This window comes from Saccopteryx leptura, chromosome 2 (genome assembly GCF_036850995.1).
Source record: "Saccopteryx leptura isolate mSacLep1 chromosome 2, mSacLep1_pri_phased_curated, whole genome shotgun sequence".
NCBI classification, from domain to species: Eukaryota; Metazoa; Chordata; class Mammalia; order Chiroptera; family Emballonuridae; genus Saccopteryx; species Saccopteryx leptura.
The window spans coordinates 364,901,756-364,919,966 of record NC_089504.1 but is presented as its reverse complement, the minus strand read 5'-3'; the positions used below and the strand labels follow the sequence as shown (position 1 = coordinate 364,919,966).

The window sequence follows — 18,211 nt, the reverse complement described above, 5'->3', positions numbered from 1 at the left end:
AGGGTTTCGAACCAGCGACCTCAGTATTCAGGGTTGACGCTGCGCCACCACGGGTCAGGCCTGCGTGTGGAATTTCTTGCTGGCTATTGGGGGGCTCAGTATCTCTAGTTCTCACTATGAGTTTGGGATTGCAAGTGGTTTATCTCAGAAGGCAGGCTCTGAAAATTTCAGGGAAAAATAGACACGTGATCTGCGGCAGGAGAACCTAAAAGTGAAAAATAAATTTAAAAAACTAGGATGGCCCTGGCCGGTTGGCTCAGCGGTAGAGCGTCGGCTTGGCATGTGGAAGTCCTGGGTTCGATTCCCGGCCAGGGCACACAGGAGAAGCGCCCATCTGCTTCTCCATCCTCCCCCCTCTCCTTTCTCTCTATCTCTCTCTTCCCCTCTCGTAGTCAAGGCTCCATTGGAGCCAAGTTGGCCCCCGCACTGAGGATGGCTCCATGGCCTCCGCCTCAGGCGCTAGAATGGCTCCAGCTACAATGGAGCAACGCCCCAGATGGGCAGAGCACTGCCCCCTGGTGGCATGCTGGGTGGATCTGGTCGGGTGCATGTGGGAGTCTCTCTGCCTCCCCGCTTCTCACTTTGAGGGGGGTGGGAGAAGCCAGGCTGTTTTCAGAAATGAGATTCTGATAGCTATTACAAACGAACTTTTTAAATCATTTCCCAGGAGCCAACCAGAGATCACACTTTTTACCTGAGAACGCTGACAGCTCCCTCACTAGCCAGCTTCTTTGTTGGTTCAGAGTTGTGGGGCGCCCCGGGAACCGGGAACCCCACCTCTCCTCTGACTGTGATGGTTGGCGGTCGTCTGTAACTTTCTGTTTTCTGTCTCTTCCCAGTTCTTGGCCCAGCTGATGGTGTTTCTGATCAGTTTCATAAGCTCCGTGTTCTGCGGCCACCTGGGGAAGCTGGAATTGGACGCGGTCACCCTCGCCATTGCGGTACGTGCAGGACGGTTCCGACCCTTCGGTGCTGTTTATGAAAGCCATCCGTATTAGTGTCCTCTTGCTCTTGTTAGGAATGACCACAGTCCAGTAGCTTGAAACAATGTAACAATGCAAATGTATTATCTTGCAGGGCTGGGGGGGGGGGGTCAGAAGTCTGAAATGGGTTTCCCTGAGCCAACTAAAATCAAGGTGTTGGCAGGGTTACAGCCTTCCTTCTCCTTTGCCCTATATAACTTCACGTGTCCCCGCATTCGGGGGGGGGGGAGGGTGAGCACAGGGACATCTTTGCTCAGTCGTTGGTGATCCATGCAGGTCTGCCTCACAGCCCTGGTCTCACGTCTGGGAGCAGGGAATCGGAAAACGGGTTGAACTCTGACTTCAGAAGAAACTGTCACCTCCGCCCCATCCCAAACCCTCTCTGTGTCTTAGTTGCAGGACCCCCCCACACACACACACACTACACAACACAAACCCCAGAGATACGCCATTGACCTCTGCCAGGGGTTCGCTGCAATCTGTGGCCAAAGGGCACTGCCAGCTTGTTTGGTTTGGCCTGCGTGTTCTAGAAACATGGCTTCAGTGGCTTCCAGAACATGTTCCTGGTGTCCTGAGCCCTCCCCCTCCCCCTCCCCTCTGCTCCTGCCCCCCCCCCCCCCAAAGCGACAAGGTGCACTCACCTGCCCGCTGGCTGGGTCCCTCTGGGTGCCTCCAGCTGCCCACTGTGAACTCTGAACTAGTCCCCTGGTGGAAACAGGTTGTTTTACTTTTGGGGAGCGGGGAGCCGCTTGGACAACCCCCGGGCTTAATCATCCTTTTTGATTGTTAATGTTTGGAAATTTGGGGGAAGACAGAGAGGCGCTCACCTCCCGGAAGTAGATTCTCTGTGGTCAGGAAAGGACAGAACAGCTGGTGCTTCCAGGCTGGGTTCCCTGGGGGCTGTTGCCCTGGGCAGCTCCCCCCCACCCCCCCACAGGTGGAGGGAGCCGGTCCAGGCAAGGTGAGCATCAGATGTCCTGCTCTTCTTCCTGCTTCCCGAGTTGCAGGGTCCACACGGGCACCTGCAGGCTCTGAGACACTCCCCTGGTTTGGGGGTTGCTGCCCTGGGCTCCCCAGAGCCTTAGGAACGCTGGGGTTTGGTTGCTGACCTGGTCAGGACAAGCATGTCTGGAAGGCCTCTGGCTCCTAGCCTTGGCCTCAGAGACTTGCCACCGGCACTCCCAGCATCCTTCAGGGCATTGTGATGAGCCGTGCTGAGTCTTGAGCAGGCGGACTTGGCCCAGCTGCCCTGTGCCGCGTTCCCTCCCCCTCGGAAGGACTTGTGTTCCTCTGAAACTAGGGAGGGAGATGCTTACGACAGGAAGCAGGAAGAAGGCTGCGTTATATGACCTCCGACCTCGACTTTCCCTTCCTTTCCTAAATGTCCGCATGTCCTTTAATTACCCGTGCCCTCCCACCCCGGGTGTGTGCAGGGGCTCCAGGCCCCTCACGAGAGCTGGCCGAGTTGCAGGGTCCACACGGGCACCTGCAGGCTCTGAGTGGCCTCTCCTTCGCATTTATCCCCAGGTTATCAATGTCACTGGTATCTCCGTGGGGTTTGGCTTATCTTCGGCATGCGACACCCTGATGTCTCAGGTAAATGGGAGCCCCCAGGTCGCTGTCCCCAGTGCATCTGGAAGAACCCCGCCTCCGGCAGGAAGCCTCACGTGCCCAGGGGACAAAACCCTGCAGCATTTGCTCAAAACCGTCAAGCCAGTGCCTGTTGTCTTTGAAATGTGGCCCGATTTCTTTCTCAGGCTTGGGGAAGTCGTCGTTGATCTGCATGAGCAACATACACTTTGCCCAAACAGGGGACATTTTGTAAAAGTCCTGTCTGTCACTTTCCACGTCGTGGCTGAGTTTGGTACAGTCCCTGGTTCTCAAACATTAGCATTCCTCAGAATCAGCCCGGGGGGCTTGTTAGAACACAGGTTGGCAGGCCCCACCCCAGGGCATGCTGGGAAATGCTGTTGAATGAGATCTGTCGTGGGCGGAGGAATGTTCATAAAGTTTCCCGGGGCCAAGAGCCCAAAGGAAGAGGCTGACAAGCCCGTCATTACACCCAGAATTTATTAAGGGAACTTACAGAGGAGGCGTGTCTTAGCTGGTTGGCAGGTCCACCACATGGGTGTCCTCTGTGCCGGGTGGCGTGCCCTGAGGGGTGATGCAGGGCACGGTAGGACGGATAGGGGCACTGCGGTGCCAGCCACCCCGGTAAGGGGAGGAATGCCTTACATGCTGCCCACGGCAGGGCAATGGCTTGTTCTAGGAACCGGCACAAACCAGCATGTTGTGGAGCGTAGGGGAGGGGTCACTCAGAGGGGTCAGAGGTCTCTGAGGGGATGGAGGGGAAACAATCTCTCTCTCTTTAAAAACAAAAAATCGATTGGTTGATTTTGGAGAGAAGAGGCAGGGGAGGGAGGGAGGAAGAGAGAGAGAGAGAGAGAGAGAGAGAGAAACGTTGATTTGTTCTACTCTATGCATCACTGGTTGATTCTTGTATGTGCTCTGACCGGGGATCAAACCCACAACCTTGGTGTACTGGGTCGATGCTCTAACCAACTGAGCTACCTGGCCGGGGCCTAGAATCACTTGGAGAGCTTTAAAAAAAAAAAATTGAAATTTGGGCCCCACCTTGGGTCAGTTAAATCCAGACTCTCTTTCCTGGGACCCCGGCTTCCGTGTTTTAAAATATTCCCCGGCGATTCTAATAAACGGTAGAGTTTGATCGCCGCTAACGCTTCAAGAACCCGTCAAGGTCTTGAGAGCCGTCTGTCTCTTCACGAGGCCTGTTGAAGGCCTCTGAGGGGGGCAGGGGGGCCCACCGCTGCGCTCATGGGTTCGTTTTGGCCGTGTGCCCCCAGACCTACGGCAGCCCCAACAAGAAGCACATGGGGGTCATCCTGCAGAGGGGCGCGCTGGTGCTGCTGCTCTGCTGCTTCCCCTGCTGGGCGCTGTTCCTCAACACCCAGCACATCCTGCTGCTCTTCAGGCAGGACCCCCAAGTGTCCAGGTAAGAGGGGCCACGCCAGGGCGGGGAGGGAGCTTCTGCTCAGCTGACGTGACCAGGGCTTCGTGCTTCCCACACACCTGGCACCTGAGGTCTAGACCCCCCTTGTCATCTGGGTGACTTCAAGCTAAATACTTTTTATAAAAATTATTAAGTGAGAGATGGGGAGCCATGAGCCCCCAACTGGGATCCACCCAGGATGCCCTGTTGCTTGGCAACCAAGCTATTTGCGTGCCTGAGGCAGAGGCCACAGAGCCATCCTCAGTGCCTGGGGCCAGTTTGCTCAGCCATTCGAGCCACAGCTGAAGGAGGGGAAGAGAGTGAGAGAGAAGAGAGAGAGAGAGAGAGAGAAGGGGAGGGGAAGATGGGCGCTTCTCCTGTGTGTTCTGACTGGGAATTGAACCCTGGACTTCCACACGCCAGGCCGACGCTCTACCACTGAGCCAAGGATAAATACATTTGTAAGAGGTAAGATTGGCAAACATCCTCCACGTGAGATGGTCATTTGTGGTGTTTCTTTGTGGTTTTGTGATTTATGGGCCCTGGTTGGTATGAACATCACCTCAGTGCTTTTATTTTTTTTATTTTTTTGTATTTTTCTGAAGCTGGAAACGGGGAGAGATAGTCAGACAGACTCCCGCATGCCCCCAACCGGGAACCACCCGGCACGCCCACCAGGGGCTACGCTCTGCCCACCAGGGGGCGATGCTCTGCCCCTCCGGGGCGTCGCTCTGCAGCTACCAGAGCCACTCTAGCGCCTGGGGCAGAGGCCAAGGAGCCATCCCCAGCACCTGGGCCATCTTTGCTCCAATGGAGCCTTGGCTGCGGGAGGGGAAGAGAGAGACAGAGAGGAAGGAGGGGGGGAGGGGTGGAGAAGCAAATGGGCGCTTCTCCTGTGTGCCCTGGCCGGGAAGCGAACCCGGGTCCCCCGCACGCCAGGCCGACGCTCTACCGCTGAGCCAACCGGCCAGGGCCCACCTCAGTGCTTTTAAAACCCACCCCTGCCTCTTCTCCCTCCCGGCATCCTGTTTTGATTGGTCTGGGGTGCGGCCTTGGCGTCAGTGCCATCCAAAGATCACCGAGGTGGTGTTAAAACTGCCAAGTTTGAGACCCGCTGGTAACCAGTGGCTGGTTTATTGGATAAAGACCTTTCAAGGCCCTTACCTTAGACCTAGTGGCTCTGAACCCAGGGGACATTTGTCAATGTTGGAAGTCGTTTATTATGGTGATCAGAACCGCTACTGGGGCGTCCCTACCTATAGAAGCCCGGGATGTGACGAGCCATCTTAGGGCACACAGGAAAAAAGGTCCCACTGCAGAGAATTAATGAGCCGCGTGGGGCTGGGCTCGAAAAGTGCTCTCCGGCACCGAAAGGCTTGGAAGGAGCAGAAGAGGTCACGTGGGGTTATGAGACCACACGTTCTACAGTCAGTGTCCACGTTTTGCTCAAGCAGTGGCAGCTGGTTCGTTTAGAAAGAGCCCAGAATGTTTTTTCTGTCTTCCTCTCCTGGGAACGGAGACCTCCCTCACCTTTTGTTTTTTCTTTTCTTCCTGCTGTACAGGCTCACCCACACCTATGTCATGGTCTTCCTTCCTGCTCTTCCCGTAAGTTGTCAAAGGGTTAAGCTGTTTCCCGTCTCGAGGTCCGCCAGGGAGAGGCAGCCGAGGTGCCCTTGAGTGCGATGAATTCCATCGATCTTACCCAACCCCTGCACGTGGTGTTGGCTTCGTCAAGAAAGTGTGCTTTTACGTATGCCCGTGAATTTAATGATGCCATTGGTCCCTCAAGAAGTGAGGGAAGGGGCTCCAGCCGGCCGCTGTCCTGAACTCTGGCCGCGGGAGGGGCCTCCACAATCGTCCAGAGAGGACTTCAGACTTTTTTTTTTTTTGGGGGGGGGTATAGGGGTAAATCTTCTACATCTCAGAATACTGGAGAGCCTCACTCTGAACCCTTAGACTTTTTTTTTTTGCTTGCTGAATATGATCACACTGAACATGTGTGCGTGTTAGTTGCTGTTTGACACAGCCGTGCAGTCAGTGAACAGCCTACACTAGCTGTCCAGTTAACGGGCTGCTTAACGATGTTCTGGACGGACCGCGTAGACAACGGTGGTCCCGTAAGATTGGAACGGAGCTCGTGGGGGAGGAACGGACTTTCCCTCACCCTCAAGGTTCTTCTGGCTGCTCTAATAATCAAATAGACACCAGGCGGATTAGCAAGAGAAAATAAACACATTGAGTACTTTCTGTGGGCGAGAAAGGGGCCCAAGGCTGAAGCTGGCAGGCTCAGGGGGGCCCTGCATGGTGGCTTTAGAAACTCAGAGACCTCAGGTCACCACACAGGATGGTCTGAAATGAAACTGTCTAATCATGCAAAGTGAGTCATGACGAGGCATCATGTCCTAGGCCTGTGGCTTCCTTGTCAAGTGTCAAGTCTTGACCTTACCTGAGCCTGTCTGTTGCCCTTTTTTGCATCTGTGATAACACACCTCTGGAATGTCCGAGTCATCCCCTCTTCCAGACCCCTCAGGGTACCATCTCCCACCGAAGTGGAGGCCACAGGACCCCCTCATTGTTATCTTGTTCTCCTGCACACTCTTAGGTCGCCCAAGAAGGGATGTGCAAGGCCTGATGAGTTTTATAAGAAATGTATTTATGTCTGATCAGGCAGCGGCACGGTGGATAGAGCGTCGGACTGGGATGTGGAGGATCCAGGTCCGAACCCCCGAGGTCCCCGGCTTGAGCGTGGGCACATCCAGCTTGAGTGTGGGGTCACTCACTCTGCTGTAGCCCTCCAGTCAAGGCACATATGAGAAAGTAATCAATGAACAACTAAGGAGACTAAGGAGCTGCAATGAAGAATTGACGCTGCTTATCTCTCCCTTCCTGCCTGTCTGTCCCTATCTCTCTCTCTCTCTCTCTCTGTGTCTCACACACACGCACACAAAGAGATTTATTTATGCATCTGTGAAATTTGGCGGCTGGGTGTGGGGTTATGCTCAGTCAGGAGGACTGGGAGGTTGGTGAGGGGAGGTAGGTGTGCTCAGCTGCGACGTGATGGGAACTTCCCGGGCACCCGATGAAAGTTTAACCTGGCTTCAGTAGAAGTTTCTGGTGGGTGGGCCCTGAACTCAAACCTGACTTATACCATTTCCACGTGCTGTAAACGTGGACTGTTAACTACCCTGCATCTACCAATGTGAAAGAATGTGTCCGTCCATTTTCCTTTTCAGCCAATCCCAGAGATTTCCCAGCCGGGCTTTCTCCCCGCTCCACGATCTCCCCGCCCCCTGGGGGGTTCAGGTCACCTCCTGACGCCTTCTCTGACTCGAGCGTTTAAAGACTGCCATTCTCTGGAGCCTTTGTTTCCTCAGCCGCTGAGACTGTGCTTTCCGGCAGTTGTCAACACTTGTTTGTTCTGCTCAGATAAACCCATACAAATTCTTCACAGGTTGGGACAATTTTTTACGTTGACGATACACCGGAACGGGAACCCCACAAACAGGAGAGTGGCTTGGGAACAGAAAGGGGGGGGATGTCTAGGTATCCGAGACATTCTGAGCTAGGGGCAAGGTAAACTGCCTCAGGCTTCAAAGGGTCATTGCAGGATGATAAAAAATAGATGTTTATTAAAAAAAATTCTTTTCCCCATTGATTTGAGGGAGTAGAGGAAGGGAGGAGAGAGAGAGCATCAAGTCTTTGTTCCACTTCCTTGTTCTGTTCAGTTGGGCACTCATTGGTTGCTTCTAGCATCTGCCCTGAGCGGGGGATCGAACCTGTGATCTTGGTGCGCCTGATGACACGCTACCCACCGAGCCACCCCGCCAGGGCCAGCGGATGTTTCTCACATAAAGGGTCCCCCTGTGTGATCTCTGGGATCATCTCTCTGTAGGGGCCAAGCCCCTAATTCAACTTCTTCTAGGCTGACTCAAAAGAGGGGCAGAAGTGTCTCTTGAGCCTGAAGCTCAGGTGGCCTTTAGCTCAAAACCTTCTGCACACCACGGAGGCACATTTGGGGGTGACTTTTCTGGGCCCCCACAAGCTGACAAAGCTCCTGTTGACTACTGAAGTTGTCGCCGTCCTGATGTTTTACCACAAGGCATTACGCAGATATTGACCACGGTGTCTCTGAGGCAGGACAGCGAGAAGCCAGGAGAACCCCTTGGCAAGTGGAATGGGGAAACTGAGGCAGAGAACTGAACAAGCTGGCCCAGCCATTTACAGCCAGTTACAGCAGGTCACCTCCCTGGAGATCACATCTAAGCCTCATTGGTTTTCCGCGCCAGGCCTCCCGAAAAGCAGTACTACCTCGTGGGTGACTAATGACCCCCGCCCTCCCCTGGCACTGACCCATCAGTGGCCAAATCACTGTGTCCTGAAGTGACACACCTGGAGAAGCTGATGAATATTCTCTTGGGAGCATCCCTAAGACCTCCCCCTAACCGTCCAGCCTTTAGAGACCCTCAACCCAGAGGAGCCAGCACATGCTCACCGCCCCTTCCTTTCCCCGCAGGGGTGCATCTCCTAAACGCCCCAAGAGACCCGCGGCCAGGGGGGCAAGGGGCTGCAGCCATTGCTCACCCGGGGCTGACCCCCTGACCCTGTCTGCCAGGCACCCCTTTACTCTGAGTTCCCAGTGAGCGGGCAGCAGTCTCATCGAAGCTCACTTCTTTCCTATGACATTTCTAGAGAGCCAAAGCAGCCCTAGGCCCTTCCGCGCTCGTGTGTGTGTGTGTGTGTGTGTGTGTGTGTGTGTGTGTGTGTGTGTGTGAGAGAGAGAGAGAGAGAGAGACAAGAGAGAGAGAGACACACACACACACGTTACTGTCTCCAGGGTCAGCAGAAGAGTCGTCCAAGCCTGTAAGAATTTTTTTTAATTTAATTAATTAATTTATTTATTTATTCATTTTAGAGAGGAGAGAGAGTTAGAGTGGAAGAGAGAGAGAGAGAGAGAGAGAGAGAAAGGGGGGAGGAGCAGGAAGCATCAACTCCCATATATGCCCTGACCAGGCAAGCCCAGGGTTTTGAACCGGTGACCTCAGCATTCCAGGTCAATGCTCTATCCACCGCGCCACCACAGGTCAGGCTGTAAGAATTTTTTGAGTTTATCTGAGCCAAACTGACGACCGTCGCCCGGAAGCAAATCTCTCACCGGGTTGAGAAAATGCTCCGGCCTACGGCCGTTTCTCCACCACTTATTTTTTCATCGGTTGGAATCAGAGGGGAAGAGCGAAGGGGGTCACGGGAAATCAGCGGATAGAGTAGGCAGGCGGGAGAAAGCAAAACGGGGAGGGGGTAAGTAAAATGGAAAACCTGCTTCTTTTCTATAGGCAGGTAATGGATAGTTAACAGTTAGCAATTAACTTGGTGATAATAAGGAGATGACTTTTGGTTCCGTTTTTGGTTCCGGTGGGGGGGGTGTGTGCTCTGAGGGGGCAGAAAAGAAGATTACTCTTACAATTTCTAAAGTATGTTATCAGGCACATTATTGTAGATGCAAAAAGAAAAGAAAAGGAAGGAAAAGGGAAGGAAAAGGGAAGGGAAGGGAAGGAAAGACAGGCCTGAACAGGTAAACATTGACCTTCGTTATGAATACCCACCGTGAACTGCTTTTAGTTAGAAAGATTTCATTTCAGACCCTCCTGTGTGATTACTTTCGGTCCCTGAATTTACAAGGCCCCCCTGCTAGGCCTCCCCTGAACTGGTCAGGTTTAGCACCAGCTTTTTAATCAACATACACTCGAAATCACCTGGACTCATGCTGTGAAATCTCTCCTGCGTGAAGTCGAGGGCCCAGGCACTACCGGCTGGACCGAGGCAGTCCTGAGGGGCCAGGTCCCCTTTCTGGTCACGTTACAGTCGCTCGCAGCCGTCAGCACTGTGACATGCTGTATCACAGTGTAGTGTAGTGGCTGTAGGGGGAATATGGGTTATTTTAAAAACAAAAACAAAAAACAAAAAAATAGCAGACATGGAAGAAGCTCCGAAAACCAAGTAGAAGTCCAGTTTGTAAAAGACATTAACCTTTGTCAGGGAAGCCTCCGTTTGTAAGGGTGTCTCCCTGGCTGTACTGGGCAGAGGGGCAGACCTTAACTCCGGAGACCTTTCTGTCCAGAAGACAAGGGCTTACGTCTGTGCCACAAACAACCTGACCCTTGTGACTGCGCTTTTCCTGGTGACCTCCCATAACAGAGTCCCTACCCCCGCCCGGCTTCCCACCAAACTTTCTTTTGTCTTCGGCTGAGCAAGGTAGTTAGGTGGCTTTAGCCACATTGGTGGGCGACTCAGTTTCTCTGGGTCTCTCCCATGAATTCGGGAGGTGTACGTGGTATTCAACTTGTCTGTTTTCCTGCTAATCTGTCTTTTATTACAGGGATGTCTCAGCCAAGAACCAGAAAGGGTTAGAGGGAGAGTTATTTTTTCCTCCCCTGCAGAGCCCCGTAGAACCTAGGTGTGCGGTAGCCACGCCCCTGGGTGTGCGCCCGAGCGCACGAGGTGATGTTTGCACAGGGATGGGATCACCTAAGGGCGCATCTCTCTCAGAATGCACCCCCCCACCCCCGTGGTTAAGCAGCGAATGACCGTTAGTTTGCTGGGGCTACCATAACAAGATCCCACAGACTGGGGCGGGGGGAGGAGCGGGAGCTTAAACACAGAAATCTGTTTTCTCACAGTTCTGGAAGCCGAAAGCCCAGGGTCAAGGTGTCGCAGGGTCAGTTTCCTCTGAGGCCTCTCTCTCCTCGGCCAGCAGACCGCTGCGGTCCTGACCCTCCTTCCGTGTGTAACTTTTGTGTCTCTTTTTTTTTATTTTACTTTTTTAATTTTATTTTTTTCCTTTACAGAGACAGAGAGAGGGATAGACAGGGACAGACAGACAGGAACGGAGAGATGAGAAGCATCAATCATTAGTTTTTCGTTGCGCGTTGCCACCTCCTAGTTGTTCATCGATTGCTTTCTCATATGTGCCTTGACCGCGGGCCTTCAGCAGACCGAGTAACCCCTTGCTGGAGCCAGCAACCTTGGGCTCAAGCTGGTGAGCTTTTTGCTCAAACCAGAAGAGCCCGCGCTCAAGCTGGCGACCTCGGGGTCTCGAACCTGGGTCCTCCGCATCCCAGTCCAACGCTCTATCCACTGCGCCACTGCCTGGTCAGGCAGCCTTTTGTGTCTCTTGTCCTCTCATGAGGACACTGGTCCAGTTGGATCCGGGCCCCATCCTAGTGGCCTCGTCTGAACCTCGTCACATCTTTGAAGACTCGATCTCCAAATACAGTCTCACGAGGGGTTAGGGCTTGAACATAGGAGCAGGGGAGGCGCACACTTCAGCCCTTACAAGTAGCCATCTGCTCTCAATAATCGGGATGGTGGTCTTTCATCGGTTCCCCGAGACCTTAGAGAGCTTACTATTCTTTACTGATTCCACCACAAAGGCCTGGAGCCCAGACTGTAGGCAGAGGCTACACGGTCTGTAGGCGGAGGCTCCCCACGGTCTGTAGGAAGAGGCTCCCCACGGTCTGTAGGCGGAGGCTACACGGTCTGTAGGCGGAGGCTCCCCACGGTCTGTAGGAGGAGGCTACACGGTCTGTAGGAGGAGGCTCCCCACGGTCTGTAGGAGGAGGCTCCCCACGGTCTGTAGGAGGAGGCTACACGGTCTATAGGAGGAGGCTCCCCACGGTCTGTAGGAGGAGGCTCCCCACGGTCTGTAGGAGGAGGCTACACGGTCTGTAGGCGGAGGCCCCCCACGGTCTGTAGGAGGAGGCTACACGGTCTGTAGGCGGAGGCTACACGGTCTGTAGGAGGAGGCTCCCCACAGTCTGTAGGAGGAGGCTACACGGTCTGTAGGAGGAGGCTCCCCACGGTCTGTAGGAGGAGGCTACACGGTCTGTAGGCGGAGGCTACACGGTCTGTAGGCAGAGGCTCCCCACGGTCTGTAGGAGGAGGCTCCCCATGGTCTGTAGGCAGAGGCTACACGGTCTATAGGAGGAGGCTACACGGTCTGTAGGAGGAGGCTCCCCACGGTCTGTAGGCGGAGGCTACACGGTCTGTAGGCGGAGGCTCCCCACGGTCTGTAGGAGGAGGCTACACGGTCTGTAGGCGGAGGCCCCCCACGGTCTGTAGGAGGAGGCTACACGGTCTGTAGGCGGAGGCTACACGGTCTGTAGGAGGAGGCTCCCCACTGTCTATAGGCAGAGGCTACACGGTCTGTAGGAGGAGGCTCCCCACGGTCTGTAGGAGGAGGCTCCCCACGGTCTGTAGGCGGAGGCTACACGGTCTGTAGGCGGAGGCTCCCCACGGTCTGTAGGAGGAGGCTACACGGTCTGTAGGAGGAGGCTCCCCACGGTCTGTAGGAGGAGGCTCCCCACGGTCTGTAGGAGGAGGCTACGCGGTCTGTAGGAGGAGGCTCCCCACGGTCTGTAGGAGGAGGCTCCCCACGGTCTGTAGGCGGAGGCTACACAGTCTGTAGGAGGAGGCTCCCCACGGTCTGTAGGAGGAGGCTCCCCATGGTCTGTAGGAGGAGGCTACACGGTCTGTAGGCGGAGGCTCCCCACGGTCTGTAGGAGGAGGCTACACGGTCTGTAGGCGGAGGCCCCCCACGGTCTGTAGGAGGAGGCTACACGGTCTGTAGGCGGAGGCTACACGGTCTGTAGGAGGAGGCTACACGGTCTGTAGGCGGAGGCTACACGGTCTGTAGGAGGAGGCTCCCCACTGTCTATAGGCAGAGGCTACACGGTCTGTAGGAGGAGGCTCACCACGGTCTGTAGGAGGAGGCTCCCCACGGTCTGTAGGCGGAGGCTACACGGTCTGTAGGCGGAGGCTCCCCACGGTCTGTAGGAGGAGGCTACACGGTCTGTAGGAGGAGGCTCCCCACGGTCTGTAGGAGGAGGCTCCCCACGGTCTGTAGGAGGAGGCTACGCGGTCTGTAGGAGGAGGCTCCCCACGGTCTGTAGGAGGAGGCTCCCCACGGTCTGTAGGCGGAGGCTACACGGTCTGTAGGCGGAGGCTCCCCACGGTCTGTAGGAGGAGGCTACACGGTCTGTAGGCGGAGGCCCCCCACGGTCTGTAGGAGGAGGCTACACGGTCTGTAGGCGGAGGCTACACGGTCTGTAGGAGGAGGCTCCCCACTGTCTATAGGCAGAGGCTACACGGTCTATAGGAGGAGGCTACACGGTCTGTAGGAGGAGGCTCCCCACGGTCTGTAGGCGGAGGCTACACGGTCTGTAGGCAGAGGCTACACGGTCTGTAGGCGGAGGCTCCCCACGGTCTGTAGGCGGAGGCTACACGGTCTGTAGGCGGAGGCCCCCCACGGTCTGTAGGAGGAGGCTACACGGTCTGTAGGCGGAGGCTACACGGTCTGTAGGAGGAGGCTCCCCACTGTCTATAGGCAGAGGCTACACGGTCTGTAGGAGGAGGCTCCCCACGGTCTGTAGGAGGAGGCTCCCCACGGTCTGTAGGAGGAGGCTACACGGTCTGTAGGCGGAGGCTACACGGTCTGTAGGAGGAGGCTCCCCACTGTCTATAGGAGGAGGCTACACGTTCTGTAGGAGGAGGCTCCCCACGGTCTGTAGGAGGAGGCTCCCCACGGTCTGTAGGAGGAGGCTACACGGTCTGCAGGAGGAGGCTCCCCACGGTCTGTAGGCGGAGGCTACACGGTCTGTAGGCGGAGGCTCCCCACGGTCTGTAGGAGGAGGCTACACGGTCTGTAGGCGGAGGCCCCCCACGGTCTGTAGGAGGAGGCTCCCCACGGTCTGTAGGAGGAGGCTCCTCACGGTCTGTAGGAGGAGGCTCCCCACGGTCTGTAGGAGGAGGCTCCCCACGGTCTGTAGGAGGAGGCTCCCCACGGTCTGTAGGCAGAGGCTACACGGTCTGTAGGAGGAGGCCCCCCACGGTCTGTAGGAGGAGGCTCCCCACGGTCTGTAGGCAGAGGCTACACGGTCTGTAGGAGGAGGCTCCCCATGGTCTGTAGGCGGAGGCTACACGGTCTGTAGGCAGAGGCTACACGGTCTGTAGGAGGAGGCTCCCCACAGTCTGTAGGAGGAGGCTCCCCACGGTCAGTCGAGTTGCCGAGAGGTGTTTCCTTTACAACCCATGACCAACAGGGGGAGTCCTTGCGTGCGTCCAAGAAAGGGGCGCTCCCAGACCCCGGGGGTCGTTTGGGTCACGTTCACTGAGAAAAGAGGTGTTTGGAACCCCTCAGCTCTAGACACCCTGCTCCCGCACCCCAGCCCCTCTAGCCCTGCTCAGGTGACAACACACCCCTATGGCTCCTGGTGGGGACAAGGGACAGCCACGCGGTGCCTCTCAGCTCGGTCTGCTTGGCCAGCTCTTAGTGTTGACCCCTGTCTCTGTCGTTCTCTTGTAGGCAACGTTCCTTTACACCTTACAAGTCAAATATCTGCTCACCCAGGTAAGGCAGACGTCCCTCTGTCTCGGTGGGGCTCATCGTGAGAGTTGACTGCTTTCAGGGGTTGGGGGTCCCTGGAAATGTGCAGGAATGGGGTGGGGGCCGGGGCGTGGAGCTCCTCTGCCAGGAGCCACTGCAGTCACTGCCCATGTGCGCATGCGGGACTCGGGTGTGGAAAGGTTTGTGGGCAGTTACAAGAAAAGAAAAAAAAAAGACACATTATTATTGGCTTTGGGAAATTCTTCTCCGGTTCCCACTTGGAAATATTGTCGTTGGCGGGGTGGAGCTGGAGCGATAGCGTTGCTTGGCCTTGTGCCGCCGTCCCCAGCTCCAGGGAAGTAAAAGCGCCCGCCAGGCTCCGGGCAGCCACGCTCTCAGCTCGGGTCGGCCTGGAAGGGGTCCTTCCTCGGTGGGGAAGAGAATGCCCAAATTGTAGCAATGCCTCACATCGGCCAGAACTCGTCCCACGTGACCAACAGCAACGGCCAGAGGCCCAAGGGTGGCGGCCCTGGCTCAGTGGGTGTGGGTTTATGACGCCAGCCCGTGAGGGAGGGGTCCGTATTCTTCCAGACAGACCCGGTAACTGAGGGTCCTGGGCAATGGGTCCTGGGCAGGCGGGCAGGCTCTCGGGGCGTGTAACGGTGTGGGGAAGGTAGAGGAGAGAGGGAGGACGCTTCCACCTGCTTAGTATTCATCAAATTAAGATGTTACCATGTTACTCTACTAACAAAACAGTATTTCAAATCTGTACCCCAGTTACAGACTTGAGATGTCTGTGAAGAGGTGTAAGTGAGCACGTCTGGTTCCTGGGCGGCCTCCTGGGGTCTGTAACCTTGTCCAGAACAGTCTAGAAGCCTCAGCCCACTGTGGGGCTCTCCCCAGACTCTCCGTCTGCCAGCAAACGCAGGGTCTCCAGACTTCCCTGATCTGATGAGGAGAGTGGGTGTGAAAACCCCTCTCTCCAATGCTCCGAGGAAGAAGCAAAGACCCAGTGGCAGGAGCCGGGAGTTGAGAGGGGGCCCCAGGTGGGCACGGGGTCACGAAGGACACGTAGGATTGCGGCGTCTGGAAGGAGGGAGCCGTGGGCATCACAGAGCGCAGGGCAGCTGGAGCCTGGTCGTGGAGCAGAGGGTTAGGCCGCGGTGTGGGTGGGAGGAAGAGCGGACGGCAGAACTGGAGACGGGCTGGCCCTGGTGTTCTCCGCGTTGGATCTTAGTTTGTGAGAAGCGGTGCCTTGTCAGGGGGAAGAGAGAAGAGTTATGAATGTGGCCCAAATGAGGTGAGGCAGGTCTTCGATAAAGAAAGAATGGCCCTTGCAGGAGCAATGGGGGACACAGGAGGGTTGATCCATGGGATAAAATGACTTCAGGAGAGGAAGGAGTTGCATTTAAAACAGTCGTTGTCTTGCCTGACCTGTGGTGGCGCAGGGGATAAGGCATCGACCTGGAATGCTGAGGTCACCGGTTTGAAACCCCGGGCTTGCCTGGTCAAGGCACATATGGGAGTTGATGCTTCCTGCTCCTCCCCACTTCTCTCTCTCTCTCTCCTCTCCAAAATGAATTTTAAAAATCTTAAGAAAAATAAATGACACCAATTTTCCCTGACCAGGAGCTGGCTCAGTGGATATAGTGTTGACCTGGGGTGCTAAGTACCAAGGTTCAAAACCCTGAGGTCACTGGCTTGAGCGTGGGATCATCGACATGACCCCATGGTCGCTGGCTTGAGATCGAGGTCGCTGACTTGATCAAGAGGTCACTGGCTCGGCTGGAGCCCCCCAGTCCAGGCACGTGTGAAGCAATCAGTGAGAACAACTAAGGTGCCACAACTATGAGTTGCTGCTTCTCATCTCTCTCTTTTCCCTCTCTCTCTATAAAAAATAAATAAACGTTTAAAACAGTCCCCACCTTGGAGGCCCCGGACACAAGAGAAGCCTCCGGGTTTTGGAGAACATCGGTACTGTCGGAGAGGGGAGAGGGTATCGGAGAAGAGAGCCCATGAACCCGGCAGGGGGGAGAGAGAGGGGACTTTGGAAGAAGAAGCCGAGGCCTCTGGCCTCCTCTTACCTTCCTCCGAGGGGAGCTATCTCCTTGCATGTCTTCGGTTTCCGCCTGTCTGTCCATGACTCCCACGTGCATGTCTCTGACCCCCACGCCATCTTTCCCGGCTGGCTGCCGGAGCCCCTGCGTGCTGCAGGCTGACCTCCTCCTCCTCCCCCTCCTCCCCCTCCCCCTCCTCCCCCCCTCCTCCTCCTCCTCCCCCTCCCCCCCTCCCCCTCCTCCCCTCCTCCCCTCCCCCTCCTCCCCTCCTCCTCCTCCTCCTCCTCCTCCCCCTCCTCCCCCTCCCCCTCCTCCCCCTCCTCCCCTCCCCCTTCCCCCTCTTCCCCCTCCCCCTCCCCTCCCCTCCCCCTCCCCCCTCCCCTCCTCCTCTTCTCCCCCTCCCCCTCCTCCCCCTCCTCCCCCTCCTCCCCCCTCCCCCTCCCCCTCCTCCCCCTCCTCCCCCTCCCCTCCTCCCCCTCCCCCTCCCCCTCCCCCTCCCCTCCTCCCTGCTCTCAGTGAGTGGCCGTGAGCCTTATCTCTCCTGGTAACTGATCCTTCATCCGCGCATCCCCATCACGTGTGATTCCGCCGTTTCCTCCGCCCGCTCCCCTGGTCGGATGAGCTCGTCGCCCCCCCCCCACCCGGTCCTGTGGGGAGTCCTCCCCGCTCTCCCTCCTCCTCTGGGCGGCTTCCGCGGGGTCTCACCTCACCCCCTGGCTGCCTGGGTCCCTCGCGCACACCTCGCTGCTTCTTTCGCCCTCTCCCTGACGTGCAAATCGGATCGCCTAATAATGCCCTTAGTTCAAAACTGGCCGGGGCCTCCTGACAGGTAAGTGGCCCACCCACACGGTCGGCTCAGGCCCTTGGCCCTGGCCTCTGAGCCCAAAGACCACCAAGACCACCAGAGACAAACCCTGCAGTCCAGCGGGCAGTTTTATCCACACGGGGAGATTGAAGGCCCCCGTGGGGGGTCACCAGACAGAGGGGCACGGAGTTCAGATGGAATTCGAAGGGAGCCGCGCCTCTGTCGGCTCGGAACAACGTGGGCTCTGAGTAAAGGGGTCCTCGTGGGGTCTGCGTGCTCCCCGCTCCCCCCCCCCAGCCCTCTCTCCTTGGAAACGGCAAAGCCTAGATCGAGGTGAACTGCTGTGTCCAGGAGTACACGTGACGTCCCCCCCCCCCCGCCCCCGTTGGAAATCGAGGCTGTTTAAGGAGAAATACGTAAGGGGTACCCTGTGCCCTAAACTTAGGAAAAAACCTACACAGGAAACAACTCCGAAACTCCAGGCAAGAGTCAGGGTGTTGTATCTATTTTCTTCTGGTATGATTTCAAACAGCAAGGTTTCTCACAGTTGCAGTTTTAGAGAACCCCGTGTCTCAGCGAGTAGGAAAGCAAGTCGTCAGAGAAGGGGGTGCGATGACACTGTGGTGGGGAGATGCAGTGTTTCCTGTTCACGGCTGGCTTTGTCCACGTGTTGTTACACCCTGACGCAGAAGGGGGTGCGATGACATCCGGTGGGGAGATGCAGTGTTTCCTGTTCACGGCTGGCTTTGTCCACGTGTTGTTACACCCTGACGCAGAAGGGGGTGCGATGACACTCCGGTGGGGAGATGCAGTGTTTCCTGTTCACGGCTGGCTTTGTCCACGTGTTGTTACACCCTGACGCAGAAGGGGGTGCGATGACACTGCGGTGGGGAGATGCAGTGTTTCCTGTTCACGGCTGGCTTTGTCCACGTGTTGTTACACCCTGACGCAGAAGGGGGTGCGATGACATCCGGTGGG

The 18,211-nt window shown here is 56.4% G+C and overlaps 1 protein-coding gene across 2 annotated transcripts in view; it reads left to right on the top strand.

The window, feature by feature from the left end:
- Positions 1–18,211, top strand: part of SLC47A1 (solute carrier family 47 member 1) — a 45,739-nt gene that overhangs the window by 5,796 nt on the left and 21,732 nt on the right. For both annotated transcript variants that reach the window (XM_066364968.1, XM_066364967.1), the window contains exons 2-6: positions 840–941; positions 2,511–2,579; positions 3,848–3,996; positions 5,556–5,598; positions 14,351–14,395. In XM_066364968.1, the coding sequence (XP_066221065.1) occupies positions 840–941; positions 2,511–2,579; positions 3,848–3,996; positions 5,556–5,598; positions 14,351–14,395 (408 nt within the window). The remainder of the gene's footprint in view (positions 1–839; positions 942–2,510; positions 2,580–3,847; positions 3,997–5,555; positions 5,599–14,350; positions 14,396–18,211) is intronic.